This window comes from Chinchilla lanigera, unplaced genomic scaffold (assembly GCF_000276665.1).
Source record: "Chinchilla lanigera isolate Chin_1 unplaced genomic scaffold, ChiLan1.0 scaffold00038, whole genome shotgun sequence".
Lineage (NCBI taxonomy): Eukaryota > Metazoa > Chordata > Mammalia > Rodentia > Chinchillidae > Chinchilla > Chinchilla lanigera.
The window spans coordinates 7,748,229-7,763,069 of NW_004955439.1; the positions used below are offsets into that span (position 1 = coordinate 7,748,229).

Here is a 14,841-nt window from a genome sequence, read left to right on the forward strand (position 1 = left end):
TCAATAAACAGATAAATTGAAATACTTATTTCAATATGTATTTCAAATACTTATTTCACATGCAACAGTAAAGACTGGGGACACAGAAGTCAGAAGAAACAGAGAAACAATTAAACAAAAGGCTTCGAATTTGACTGGCTTGGCTCCAAATCTTGGCTTTGCTGCTAATTATGTGTAATCTCTGGGTGAACCACACCAACCTGAAGTTCCTCATCTGTGAAAAGGAAGATGAAAGGAGTAGCTACCATTCAGAAATTTTGGAGACAGCAATCATTATGGTGTCTACAGATAAATAAAATAGAGTGAATATAAGGTTATTGTAAGATCTGTTTTCTAAAGTCAGTGGAGGCTTCATGGTGGCAGTGGTATTTGACACAGGTTTCAAGGAATAACTCTTGACCAGGTTAAGGATGGAGGAAAGAAACAAAGTAAGGAGTTCTTAAGATGTCTGATATTCCTGCAGAATAGAGAAAAGTTTGAGGTGCAAAGAGAGTAAATAGATGCTTGTTGGTATATTGAGGCCAGTATGGGAGGGGTTATTTTGTTGTGATTTTGGAATGGATTGTAAGAAATGAAATGCTGACACCTATTCAAGGATGGTCCAGTGAGTTCACACTTTGTTATTCTATTCTTCTTCAAACATATAGTAATGAAAAAGAAGGAGAAATAATACAAAAAATACGGTTAGGCTCAAAAACGTAGTAACCATTTCTTGACCATATATAAAGGCAATAAACATGACTGAGGGGCATCTGATGTGAAGCAGAAGTATTTTTCCTGCTGCTGCATGTTCAGAGGAGGTAAAAAAATGCTCCACTAAATGTGGGAAAACTAGCTTCACGGTGAATAGGGGCTCCCATATTCCCATATGAAAAAAGCTAAAGATAAAAAAGAACTCTGATGCCAAACCACTGCCTGAAGTTACACACTAAGGCAATGGTGAGCTTAGGGAGGAAAGGGCTGCAGAGATCCCTCAAAAGCAGGAAGTAAACTTAGTTGCTTTCTGAAATTTACAAGATTTTCTATGATTGTTTCTACCTGGTTGTAGAGGTACTTCTGCATTAAGTGCAGGAACCACCAAAGAGGGAGGGAGAGAAAGAGAAAGAGATTTTGCAAATTTAAATTTTGTTTTACACTGAATGGTTGTGTCCTTCTCTAGCCAAATTCACACACTGAAGCCCTAATCTAATCCCTCATGGGATGGTGTTAGGAGGTGGAGCCTTTGGGAAGTAATTAGTTTATGAGAGTGAGACCCTCCAGAATGGATTTGTACCCTTATGTCTTAATTACTCTTTCAGTTGTTGAGATATAATACCTGACACCCAAAATTGAAGGAGAAAAGGGTTATTTTGGCTGACAGACATTTTTAGAGATTTCAGTCCATAATTGGTTGGCTCCAAGACAAGCTGGCCTGGCAGAGAGGAATGAGGAGAAAAAACAGTTCATGGCAAGCAGAAGGCAACAAGCAGCAAGCTAGAAGTCACAAACCACAAGTGACTAGCCTCCTTCTGTCCCATATGTCTTATCCAGGGTACCTACTTTTAGGGTGGGTAGCACTCACATCTTTAATCGTAGCATTGAGTCCTTGATCCCAGCATCACACACCATAGGTCCAGCCACCTCTAAAAATCTCCACCTATAACTGCATGAGGGTGTGGGGGACATCTAGATACAAGTCATAGTACCTTATAAGAAGAGACAACAGAGAGATATTTCATTCTTTACCATGTGAGAATATATAAGAACATGGCTGTCTGCAAACCACAAAGTTGGCTTTTACCATATACCAGATCTGTAAGACTTTAACCTTGGACTTTCTGTCCCCCAAATTCTAGAGAAATAAATATTCATTATTGAAGCCATCTAGAATGTAGTTCTCTATTACAGCAGTCTAGACTAAAACAAATTCAAAAAACATTTAAAAATAATTCTTAGAATATAGAATACAAAGGTTAGAAAATGACTTCATTTTAAATTAAGGAAATATTTAAAGCCTGATGAATAAAATAAAGATAAAGTTGGAAGAATCTTAATATTTTGGAAGCTTTCAAAAAATTTGATCTAATAAAAAAGGTAGAAGTGGGTTTTGAAAGCCTTTAGAAATATTAGGGAAAATTTTTCTTAAAATATAAAGTTCAATATAGAGTGTCAGTTCAATGTTGAATACTTTAAAAAATAAATTAATAACTTGAAAATTTTTAAAAATTTGTAAGACGCAGATGATGGATAGATTTGAAACTGAAAGGAGTTAATGCATGGGAGAAGAATCAGTCTCATGTAATGTGCATATAATACTAGGTCCAAGAGAAGGCAATGAAGAAAATGGAGGGAAAGCACTATTTGAAGATCACTGCTAACTTTATATACTTGAAAAAAGACACAAATTATCTGATCCTAACTTCATTCTGAAGATTGAGCAGTAGCAATAAAAATAAATGCATAATTAGACACATTGTAGGAGAAGTACAGAATTAGGGATGGTGAGACTGTCTTAGAAGAGTGAAAGAAAGGAGCTCTCTTACAATGACAGGGTAGCAGGTATTGCATCAATACAATGGCTAATAAAGGCAACCGAAGTCTTCAAAGTGCCAGGTGAAAATATTTTTATACTCACTTCAACTATCATTCAGTTTTGGGGGTGCATAAATACATTACAGTATACATAGGGACTAAGAGAATTTACTACTCTCAATCTTCACTAAAGGGACTGTTAAAAGAAGTATTGTAGGCCTAGAGGAGTAGTTTAGTGGAAGTTCTAATAAAAAAGTGAATCTAATAAGAAGATATGAACTCAGTGGAACAAAAGCAACCTCCAAATTTATAAACTATGTCACAAAATTTATGGTTTATCATAAATAAAATAGCTAATTAGTTACTAATTTATTGACAATGATAACACTTTTATTGAAAAAATAAAACTCTAGGCTGTAATAACTAGAGAATAGTCATTCATACAGGAGTTAAAATGTGCTGAGCTATGTTATAGTCATGATGAATATAAAAATACTAAACTAGAGAAATAACAAAGGAAAGAAACAGATAAATAAAAATAAATGGCATAAACTGAAAACACCAAATAAAAATTATGATAAATGTAAGTAGATTTTACTCATCCATAGAAAGTCACTGCTAATTTTGCTATATTTTCAAGACATCAAAATTTAGGTTTATTCTGCTTATAAAAGGAACATAAACTGTGAACAAATCACAAGAGAAATTGAAAGCAAGAGGGTGAATAACAATAAAGTTGTAATTCTAATAAACAACTAAAAAGAAATATAAAAGGTTTAGGAAACAGAATTGAAGATTACATAAAATCTTCACATGATTTGCTATATAGTAAGTCACAAATGAGTGCTAGTAAATTTTAAGAAATGATATTGTACAGATCGTCTTTTTTCTGAACAAAATGCAATGAATTTAGAAATAGGAAATTAGTAAAATGTAAAAACTTCTGAATGTGAAGAAATCTACAAATATATATAGGAATAGTACAGGTAAAATGAATTATTTAAAGTGGAAAAATAGGGAACTATAAGCAGAATTCAGAAGTTAATTTATAGCTCTAAATATGCTATTGCAAGCAAACAAAAAATAAAGCAAATATCTCAAGAAATTACTAAAATAATGACATATTTGAAGACATTTAAAGAAGTAAGGGTAACTATAGGGTAAATGCAGAAATTAACAAAGGAGAAAAAAAACAGTTAAAAGGTGATGTATGGAAAAATATCTGAAACGTTGAGATAGGAAACCAAATTCATTCCCAGTTGTGCAAAACAAAAGATTCATGTTCCAGAAAAGACTGTACTTAGAAAGCTATTTGAGAATACCTAAATAACTAAAGATACAAGTATTTTATACTGTGTAATCCACTCCCAAATAAATACCTGGCCCAGGGAAACATATGCATATAGGTATAAGGTGAATTAGACAGTGTTGTTAATTGCAATGCTTTATTTTTTAAAATTTTTATTTATTTGTGTTTATTTATTTATTTATTTAGTACTGGAAATCTAACTCAGCACCTTGCACTTGCCAGGCAGGCACTTGTACTGCTGAGCTATATCCCCAGCCCCAATTGCAACATTTTAGTGATAGTGTGAACTGTAAAAAATTTAAATGCCCATCCGTAGGTAAGTGTATAAATTGTGTCATTTTTAATTCATTGCCACACTGAAAGTGAGCTAGGGCTCCGTGCATTAACATGGAAAAAACGTCAAAAACACAATATTGAAAATTGATAGTCTATTTTAATGCTATTGCTTATCTTATTATTAAGATATTGTTTAAAGATACTAAAATATATGGAAATGATGAATATCACATTCAGGTTAGTGTAATCTGGGGAGAATGAGAGGGAAAGGGAAAATGAAAGAATACACAGGCAGCATTGTATTTATACTCTATTCCCTCAAAAATAATTTCAAAAATAAGAAGAAAGAGAAGGAAATAATGCATTAAATAATTGAGAATATGAATATAGGTGAAGGTTTTAATACTTCAGTGTTAAACTGTGTTTCATGTGAGTATCCATATTTTACTGCAATAATGATTTTAAGCATAGAAGCTTAGTTTTGAAGGGAGCAAATGACATTCCCTACACTTTGGCATTAAGCCCTCCTAATACTACCTACGTTATTTCCCTCCTTTTTTTTTCAGTAAAGATTGTGAAAGAGTAGTAATAAAGTGTTTATTTCTCCAATTTCTACTCATTTCCCAGCCCACTGGAATTTGTAAACCTACATGAAAGTTAAACTTTTGCTGAGGTCCCTAATGAACCTCTTTTATTTTCTGTATATTGGCAGAATTTGATAGATTGGATCCACCTTTCTCTTGAATCTCTCCTACACCTCTACAACACTCCCTCTCCTGATTCTGTCTTCAGCTGTTTCTGGTCAGTTTCTTGACAGGCTCCCTTTCATTGTGTCCCTCTTACACGTTCATCTTCAATCACATTCTGACTTCATCACTATTATTCTGTATATTCTCCGTGCATTTGTAGACAGACTCTAGACTTCTATGATCAGTTTCTACTATTCACTACTGGAGGTTTTTATTTTGTATTTAGGTATCAGGAATTATTTAGAGTGATTGATTCTCTGGAAAAATTAAGCAAGGTTTTAAATGTATTTTCACAGGTAAAGTTTTACTAATCCCAAGCTTTGTGATTTCCCCTTAAAAAGTTGAATTTACTTTTCTAGGCAGGAAAATGTTTGTGGAAATATCAGGTGTTTGTGGAGAAATATCTGTATGAACTAGGATTTTTTTTTGGTGGTTTGATTGTCAAGGTATTGGTAGCTTAATATGTCAATAATATCAGGAAATGCACCACAGAAATTTGGAAATATACAAATCCTGGAACCAAAGAGCTCATTTACCAGCCTATCATGGCATAATTTTTTTTCTGAAAACAAAAATCTCTATGAAGTTTGATGTAATGACAAACCAACAAACTATCTTGCTCTAAATTTTAATGTGCCATAGGGTTAATTATGCCTGCAAGAATGAAGGCTAGTCTATGGATGACAAATCCATATTACCTGTAAGATGAGTGTTAACCACACAAGTCAACACTAAAGTTTCTTCTGTATTTTCTATGTGTTTTTGAGTGATTAGTTGCCAAATGAAGTTTTTGAACCATCTTTAAAAAAGGTAAAATTACACTGACTCATAATAAGTAAGTATATATTTTCTATGAAAAAGTTGCCCAAAATTTAGTTGCAAGTTAGGGCAAAATTCAGAATTTTTTAAAAGAATAAATCTTCAGTTTTATCTACTACATCCTAACTGAGAGAAAATAGTATGGGAAAAGATCTTGTTACTGTAGGTCTGAATATTTGTGATGATAACATATAACTTCTCTCTTGAAAAACTGTGATAAAATGTTCAACAGGTCGTTTTTTTTTTTTTCTCTCCCACCCTGTGAAAAAACCACATTAAAGTCTTGAAACTGACTAGTTCATGAGTTCCATTTCCTGTTATGAGAAGGCAAATGTATCTTAGACTCACCGAAGTTCTTGAAGATTGTTTTCATTCTCTTCTATAAACCAACATAGGTTTCACACTCACATATATGAAGTGAAACTGAAACTCCCTGCAATTTGTTATTTCTATAACATGAAGTCTTTCTGGCCAGGGAAGCAGTTTAAGCAGTTAATAGTCTGCTTTAGGGGAAGTATTATCAGAGAAGAGTTGCTTCACTGCCACTGAAGCTTAGGTGCTTGCTTAAGGTCCTGTATTGTCCTGTTTTGGATTTCCACTTCTCATCCCAGCCCAGCCGCATGACTCTACATAAACAAAAGGTTGGTCTTGAGTAAAACTGGGACAGAGCCCACATTTTGCATGGTTGTCTCCTACCTCTCTTTGCTGATTCTGTAACTGTCCTACAGGGATTTTCTCTCAGTTGCTTGATCTTTGTAAAGCTGCTCTTTGGCTTGAAATAATGTAATTTCACCTCTTCATCTGGAGCCCGGCACTTTCCTTACTCCTTGTTCTCCTGACTCTCAGTTGTTCTAATGTCCCTGGTGGGGCCTCTTGGATCCTACATTTCCCAAATCTTGCCTACCATCCATCTTCACATGCTGTTTGCCTTTAGTCCTGCCTCTCAGCTGAGTTTTAGCTTCAAATGACATACTTATTTGGGCAAAAATATTTTGTCAATAGATCCTAATTGGCTTTTACTCATCTCAGATGATTGCCATATCAAAAAAGATACCTAGATCAAGGAAACGGAGGCAGGAGTATCCTAAGACTGAGCCCAATCTGGGCAACTGACGTAATAAGATTCTGTCTCAAAATGAAAACAAACAAACAAACAAACAAGCAAGCAAGCAAACAGAGGCTGGGAATATAGCTCAGCACAAAGGCCCTGGGTGCAAACCCCAACAAAGAGGGAAAAAAGATGCCTGGAGACTATACTGGGGGGAATTTTAGAACAAGAAGCAGGCAGCATGGGAAATGTTGTGAAGTGCAGCTGAAGAGAGGACATTTCCATAATAACAAGCTTACATTTAAATAGCGTGCCACAATTGACATATATCTATTTTTACATAAAATGTGTCCCCCAAGAAACTAATCAATTATCCATATGAAAAAAGGACTTTCATAAAATAAAGAGCCAGTGAAGGATTTCCTAAGCTATCCCTCCCACAGGAAATATAACTTAATGGTCATTGTTAAAGAAAATACATATTATACTTTTCCTAAAAATATTTTTGTTTAATAGATATAAAACATTATATAGTATCATATAAACATATATTTTAGAGCATTTTTCACAAGTAAATCTTGTCAGATCTGTTTGAGACCTATAGGATTGCAATTCTTGTATATCTTTTGAGTTTAAAACAATGTATATGTTCAGAGTGACATAGCTGGCTAACACAGCTATACATTATGATAGCCATGAATTAATTCCAGGCTTTTGGATTTTAAAAGCTTATCGCATTTCTACCACATACCATATTCTCTCTTTAACATGAGACAGATATTGTCTCTCTTTAACATAACAGACTTTGTCTGTCTTTAACATTCTCTCTTTACCATATTCTCTCTTTACCATATTCTCTCTTTACCATATTCTCTTTTTACCATATTCTCTCTTTACCATATTCTCTCCATAACTATATATAAGAGCTATTAGATCAATAGTTAGATATGTAGAATACTAGCTAGATACATCTAAAGTAGCATAAAATGCCATAATAAGTTATCTACCAAATTTTAGAACTACGTTTCAGTTGAATGCTTTTAAATTTTTCAACTTCTGTTCTTGTTAACATAAAGACAGATTATTTAAACTTGAAGAAATTTCTTTAAACTAAAATATTCTCCACATGTACATATATATGTATATGGCCATTCAAAAGCATTTTTGGGGCTTTATATTTTTGCTGATTTTCTCATTTTATATGAATTGTTTATAATGTGTTGTAAATACAAATACATTTCAGATATGTTGTGTTATGTCTGAATTGAAGATTTAAAGAACCAGTACAGAATAGTAGTTGGTAACTAATTTATCCTCCATAAAATATGTGAGAAATATTCAGAAATAAAGACAGACTAAGACATTTAGACTTGGCTGCAAATAAGAATTTTTTAACAAGGAAAGTTGGAAGTTACTGAGATCACAGTAAAAGAGATATGGAATTTATTTCCTTGGATATTTAATTCAAGGTTTAAGTGTAACCTTATGTGGTAGCAGGACCATACACTTAGCTCAATATGAACTTGTAATACTACTATTTTGTGATTGTGGCAGTTATCCTCCAAGTTTACTTACATAATCACCATTATTTAGCCATTATATGAAAATGGGTTATATTTTCTCCTTCTCACACAACAATGTAAAAGGGGACATATTTTATGTATTTTTTAAAAAAACTTCAGTGAACACTGCTGTCATAACTAAAGTAGTAGTGAGAGAGTTGCTTGTGGGTGGAAACAGGAAACATTAGTGATAAATGTTCTGTTGCTTTTTTTTTCAGGTTCAGCTCGATGTATATTGATTCTAATTAGCACATTTCGTGCCTCAGCTAGTAGCTCTCCTTTAGCTCTGCTTGGAGAGTTTTTTTTAGAATCCACCCTGCTCATAAACACTGCCACCTCCTCCCTCCTTCTCCCTTTACAAATGTTACAACACAATCAGAAATTTCCTCTTTTCTTTCCTTCCTGCATTTTCAGCAGGTTACCTTGCGTCAGAAGCCCAAGAAGAAAGCTCAAGGTAATCAGATATCTTTTGTTTCTTTATCCCCTTTGTGTGTGTGTGTGTGTGTGTGTGTGTGTGTGTGTGTGTATTTTTCTTCCTGGACGCCTTCTTTGGGATCAGATTTTTGTCTGTCTGAATGTTAATATCAGGAGGAGGATGGCAGATTAATTTCTGGTTATTTTTGGATTGATTTTAAGAAATGACGGCATGCTGTTCATTTGGATTAGTCCCTCGTGTATGTCAATATCAACAGAGCTTAGAAAGACTGGCACTGAGTCGGGTAGTAGCTGTGTTTTCAGGTGGATTTTAACCCTTCCATACCTATTGCATAACTAGTGCTATCATTGCTGAAAGGAGATGAGTGACTGCAGGGATGTGCTTGTCAGCCTTGTGATTTCAATTTTTCAACTAATTCTCGGTTACTACTAGCCTTAGATCGATACTTGCATATTACCCTCACTGCTTCTTTGCCCGTATCTTACCCCATCTAGGCACAGAATGCATGTTTAAAAAAATAAAACCGGTATGAATTTTTTGGTTGCATTTTCTTTGGTGAAAAATCCAACTCCGGGGAGGTAAATAATTAAAAGTGCCTTTCACTTTGCCACATAAATCAAGCTAATACCTCTCCGTATAATTGTTGCAGGTCTTTTCAGGATGAGTCGGAGGAGGATATCGTGTAAAGATCTGGGACATGCTGACTGTCAAGGGTGGCTGTACAAGAAAAAGGAAAAGGGAACTTTCCTAAGCAACAAATGGAAAAAGTTCTGGGTGGTGCTCAAGGGGTCGTCGCTGTACTGGTACAGCAATCAGATGGTGAGTGTGCCCTCTTCCTCCTGTCCCAGCGCCTCCACCAAAGGCTGGATGAAAGATCACGTATCAGGAGACATTCATGCCAAAGTTAATTTTGATTTCTGGGACTTGGGGCACATCAAACACAGAAGTTCTAGAAACTGCTTCTGGTCCAGAAGAAATGCAGGTTATTCTGTTATATCCTATGGAGGAGATAGCCATCCTGCTTGACTACTCATTGGTCAGGAGGAAGGAAGGGAGGGGGCCCCAAGTTTATATCCTTGCTAAAGGAGGCTTTCAGGTGCTATTAATGTTACTATTCCATAAGAGGGATTCTGATAATTCCAAGATTCAGTGGAGAACAATTAATATGGAAAATTTACATTGCTAAAGCATCTACTCAATAGATACTCAGCTTTTTCGTTTATTAAGGGTATGAGTTAAGTCCTGAGAAGTTGTTTCATCTCTCCTTTGTTACCTGTATCGCTTTCCTTTCCTCTGGCCTTCTTTATTAGGTGGGCTGGTTTGGAATCGCTAACTTGTGTGCCAACTTTGTTTTAGTGACTGGAGTGGCATTTTCTTTTCTTTTCTTTTCTTTTGAGTTGCTTTTTCTACAAGGGCATTAAATCACTGATGCACCCACAGCACTCTATAAGAGAGTTCCCTGGTCTGTGCTTTAATAGGTACATAGTGCTGTGGTGTGCTTCACAGACTAGTTTTCTGTTGAAAAAAACTGGAAACAAGGTGATTGCTAGATGGTGTGTGGATCTTTCATGACTGGAAAAATTTTCTTTTTTTTTTTTCTGGTACCGGGAACCAAACTCACGACCTTGAGCTTGCCAGGCAGGTGCTGTGCTACTAAGCTAAATCCCCAGCCCCCAACATTATCAAATGATGCTGCTGTTGAATACTAAGTCAGTAGTCTTTTCCATGGCTGATCTTCGGAAAGCTCAAGCCTCTTTGAGGGACAGAGAAGATCAGTAATGAAGGTCCTTTAATAGCTAAGAGAAAAGTACTTAAGAATTGCTCACAAGCCAGAGCAACTTGACTTATGTGACACCATTCCTTTAAAATGACTTGTGTATGACCATCATTCAAGACACAGTGTTATAGAAAATGGAAAATGTTATACACGTGAAATAAGAGCTTCATATTATTTGTGGGTCAACTTTTTGTTGATGAATTTGCTTTTATAGGCCACTAGTCAAAATTTCCAAAAAAGAAAGAAAAACAAATAACTAAATAAAAAACTGTATTACCCAGATGACCCAAGGCAATGTTAAACATTTGCTTAAATTGAACTCAAATCCAATTCCAGTTCCTTGGAATAAGCACACTCCCCTGGAGCTCCTCTCTGCATTCTTGTTCCAAAAGATTTCACCCCATGCATAGCATGGCACAAAGCTCCTTCTAGGGTTTCACAAAAATACATTTCTTGAAGGATTTTATGAGTTTCGACAATTTTATCAAAGATTTAAGGGGTCACCTTGCAGAACGGGCAGTCTTCCACTATCTCCTTTCCTTTCCTTTTATTCTGCTCTTCTGGATATATCTTCATGTTGTCTAGCGCAGAATTGTTTTGCCCTAATTAAAGCAACCTGAGACTATGCTTTTGCTTTCTATTGCAGGCAGGTTTAAAGCTAATACACAATTTCCTTTCTCATTTGTTATTATTTTAGGTTTGTGCTTTTGGGTAATTATGGCACATGATTGTCATCTGCACCATGAGAGGACTTACTTTGGGAGATTTCTGGAGGCTGTTGAATAAATTGGTGTTGGTGGAGTATGGCACATCTGTGGGAAGTACTAAAGCTTGGATTGAGCAATAAATTAATCTTATCAATGAGATTGTTTGGCACATATGTTCTGGGTGCTGTCACTGTTTTAGGATTGCAAGGAAGCTGTTCTCAAGCTACGCGGTTACGGATGTGGCTCATTCAGTGCCATCCGCTCATTTGGCTTCTGCTTTTCGTAGAGCTACCTTCAGGCATTCGGCCTTCACTATTTTGGGAGACTGGAATCTTGGTCTGCCACAGGGACCAGCAGCACTGTGAGAGGTTGGAGAGAAGAAAAGGATGGAGCCTCAGACACAGGCAGGCTCCATCCTGTCTTTTTCATGCAAATGCAGGAAGCACTATTTAAATGCTTGAATACAATTAGATTAGTGACTTCATTTTGAGAATAATGCTTTTTTGAGAATAATTGCTTTGTTATGGTTAGGGAAGTCATGAATTACAGTGTACCATGGAGACTGTCTCTGTTCTCTCCCTTCCTTCTCTCTCCCACTTTCTCTTTCTCTCTCTCTCTCTCTCACACACACACACACACACACAACCTGACATCTCAATTATATATTTGTTGTGGGGAAAAAGGGACCCGATGGATGCGTACTTAATTAGTAGTCATACTCCTGCTATCTGTGTGAATATCAACAGCGAAGTAAGAGCCTAGCACATACCCTCAAGCCAAAACATTTATGTACTTTATACCACATAGAGAACTCAGATTGGACAGAGTTGCTCCTAAGGCACCCAGGCCTAATGAGCAGATGTCTGATTCTGCTTTCCATATTCCCTATTTTTGTGCGAAGGTAAGCCTTGTGGTTTGTAACTTCTCACATAGCTGGATGCTGAGAGGTAACGGCGCTGTCAGAGAAGTTCTGCTATACAGAAGGTCTACTACCCCTGCAAGAGCTTTCCTGGGTCCCTTTGAAGCATGCTCTTGATAACCCCTCAGAATCACCCTCAGAGACAGCTGTAATCACCACATTTGGCAGCTGAGAAGACTGAGACTCAGAGAGAGATTGTGCAAATTGTCCCAGGTCCTACATATCATGTAAGTGTAAGGAAACGTAGTGTCAGAAAACTTCCCACACAGACCCCTTGGTTCCTAAATCCATGGTGCTAACCTGTGCCAGTGTGAGCTCATCCGGGGATCAGGAGAAGTGATACAATGAAGCCCACTGTCTTCGGCCGGCAGTAGAGTTCTGAGAGAACAGCTCTAGAAATGAATCAGTTCTGCTGTGGGATTACAAATGATCCTACTAGGTTCCTTTGCTTGTCTCTATTGCTCCTGCCACTGCCCGAGGAGGCCACATCAGCCTCTCCTTTCTTTGGGTCTTTGGTTGTCCTTGTTACTCAGTAATCAATGCACACTGTACATCATTCTTCTTTTCCCACGTATCTAGGTTTCTAACTGCACTGCTCGGACTTCCTTGAGAAAAATCACCTGACATTTTTCACATCACATTTTATATACTTAGAAAGTGACACAGTACACAAGATTTTACACCTAGTCTTTCAAAACCATGTGTAAGTTTAATGGCTATGCAAATCCCAGCTGGTGAAAATCTTGGGATGAAACGTAGTTTTATTTTCCCTTGCTCTGAGGATGAAGTACAAGTTTACTCTCTGGCTCAAAGGAATCACTGTAATTGGTACCTTTTCTCCTTCCCCACTCTCTGCTGTGGAATGTACTGGCTCTCCCTAAGTCTTCGCACACACTATGCCTCTGCTCACAAACCTTTATCTCCACGCCTGACATCTTTCTCTCACCCAATTCCCTCAAGTTTATTCTTCTCCATATGAAAAATTTCAGTTGAAATATCCTTCTTTGCTGTGGACTTACCCATGGCCCTAAACTTGGCCACCTCTCTGTTCCCTGAGTGTCTTACACCATCACCACCATCCTGTCTTTATATGTTTGTCAGATGTGCTGTTTTTAATAATTAATAGTAATCTCTGTACGGTGAGACCATGGGTTTATCTTTAGTGTCTTCCTCAGTGTCTGACATTTAATAGGCACTCAGTTAATATTTGTTCATTTCATAAATAAATAAGCATTAGGAATATGGGGAAATGAGATTGTCAGTCAGGACTGTATTTGCAGGAAGTAAATTTCCAGGAATGGGATTTTCACTTCTATTTTTAAAAGCACATACAGGACAAGTTGTGAAATGGGTTTGCCAGAAAGGCCCTATGGTCTCATATAGGCCCTGCATAACTGTTCCATCTGTGCTGACATTTTATCAGGAGTGTGAGGAGGGGAGCATAGGGGATGGGCATTCTAGACTGGGGACCTACATGAACAAAGGAATAAAAATGTAAATGAGCTGTGCCAACCCACTATGTTAGGCATTCTATTGAATTCTCATAATAACCGAGCAAGATAGGTTTTATTGTTCTCTTTCTTCAAGTGGGTTTACTGAAGCTCAGGGAATTTAAAGAACTTGTTTAGCGTTTCATAAGAAGTAAATGTCAGAGCAGGGATTACAACTAATATCCTCCAACACAAAAGCTGAACTCTTTTTTCTGGACTGCAGGACTTCTCTATTGGGAGGTGACCCAGGGTCAGTAAATGGGGACCTTGAACACACAGTACAGGGAAGTGACTAGGATCCAGAAGGTAGTAGGGAGCCACTGCATATTCTTGAGCAAGGAGTAAGCTGGAGTGTGAAAAATATTGATATAGCTGTAATAAATTGAGAATGAGATAACTTTCAGAAAGCCAGTTAGGAGATGGTAAAATCAAACAAAAACCCCACAGTTATTCAATACATGGACTCCTGGATGAGAACAGTGCAGATTTGGAATAGCACCCTGAATAAAAAAAGGGGGGTAACATATGAAGGGTGATTAGATACAGGACATAAGATTTGAATCTAAAATGGGAATCCAAGATTTTGAGCCCGGAGAGACAGAGAAAATAATGTAAAAATTGAGGAAGGAAGAGTTTGTGGCTAAAATGTAGAAATTCACTTCAATTCATTGTCACTTACTTTTTAAATTTATTTTCTTTTTGTCCACTATATTTTGGTGTAAAATCACTAGAAATTTCCATTTTTAAAGTAAAGTAACCATTTATGCTGGTGTATCAGTATTTAAAAGGACCCACGGGACCCCCTGGTGAATCATGCTATGCTTTTTATTTCATGAAACTTTTAGGTAAAGAAATGAGGCTTGCAGGTTAGTAGGTGGTTTAATATGTAATATGTAGACTTTTCACTTTGAGACTCTGATCTATCTGAACAAATGTGACTGTTTCTGACACTGCCTGAATGCTCCTGAATTCAAGTAATGTGTTAACTTTATCCATTTCCTTCCCTAGCTGCACATGTACTTCATGTGAATTTCAGAGGATTTCAGAGTAGGAAGATGTTTTTCTTGGGATCAGTTTTATGAGAATATTTATAGTAAAGATCTAATCAGTTTTTAGATTAGGCAAAATTTACCCTCATTGAAAAGTGTGACTTGAAATCCAGAATTTCTCTACTCATGGGGCAACTGTTCTGACAGTTTTAGTAAATACTTAGTACGTGTCTTTCAGTTTAAGAAAAA

At 36.4% G+C, this 14,841-nt stretch overlaps 1 protein-coding gene across 9 annotated transcripts in view; it reads left to right on the forward strand.

Moving 5' to 3' along the window:
• Ipcef1 (interaction protein for cytohesin exchange factors 1) overlaps positions 1-14,841 on the forward strand; it is a 170,236-nt gene that overhangs the window by 81,983 nt on the left and 73,412 nt on the right. For 3 of the 9 annotated variants that reach the window (XM_005390558.2, XM_013517368.1, XM_005390561.2), the window contains 2 exons: positions 8,689-8,728; positions 9,360-9,529. In XM_005390558.2, coding sequence (XP_005390615.1) covers positions 8,689-8,728; positions 9,360-9,529 — 210 coding nt within the window. Of the gene's footprint in view, positions 1-6,112; positions 6,306-8,688; positions 8,729-9,359; positions 9,530-14,841 lie in introns of those variants that run through there. The other 6 variants (XM_013517370.1, XM_013517369.1, XM_013517366.1 and 3 more) reach the window with 4 other exon arrangements.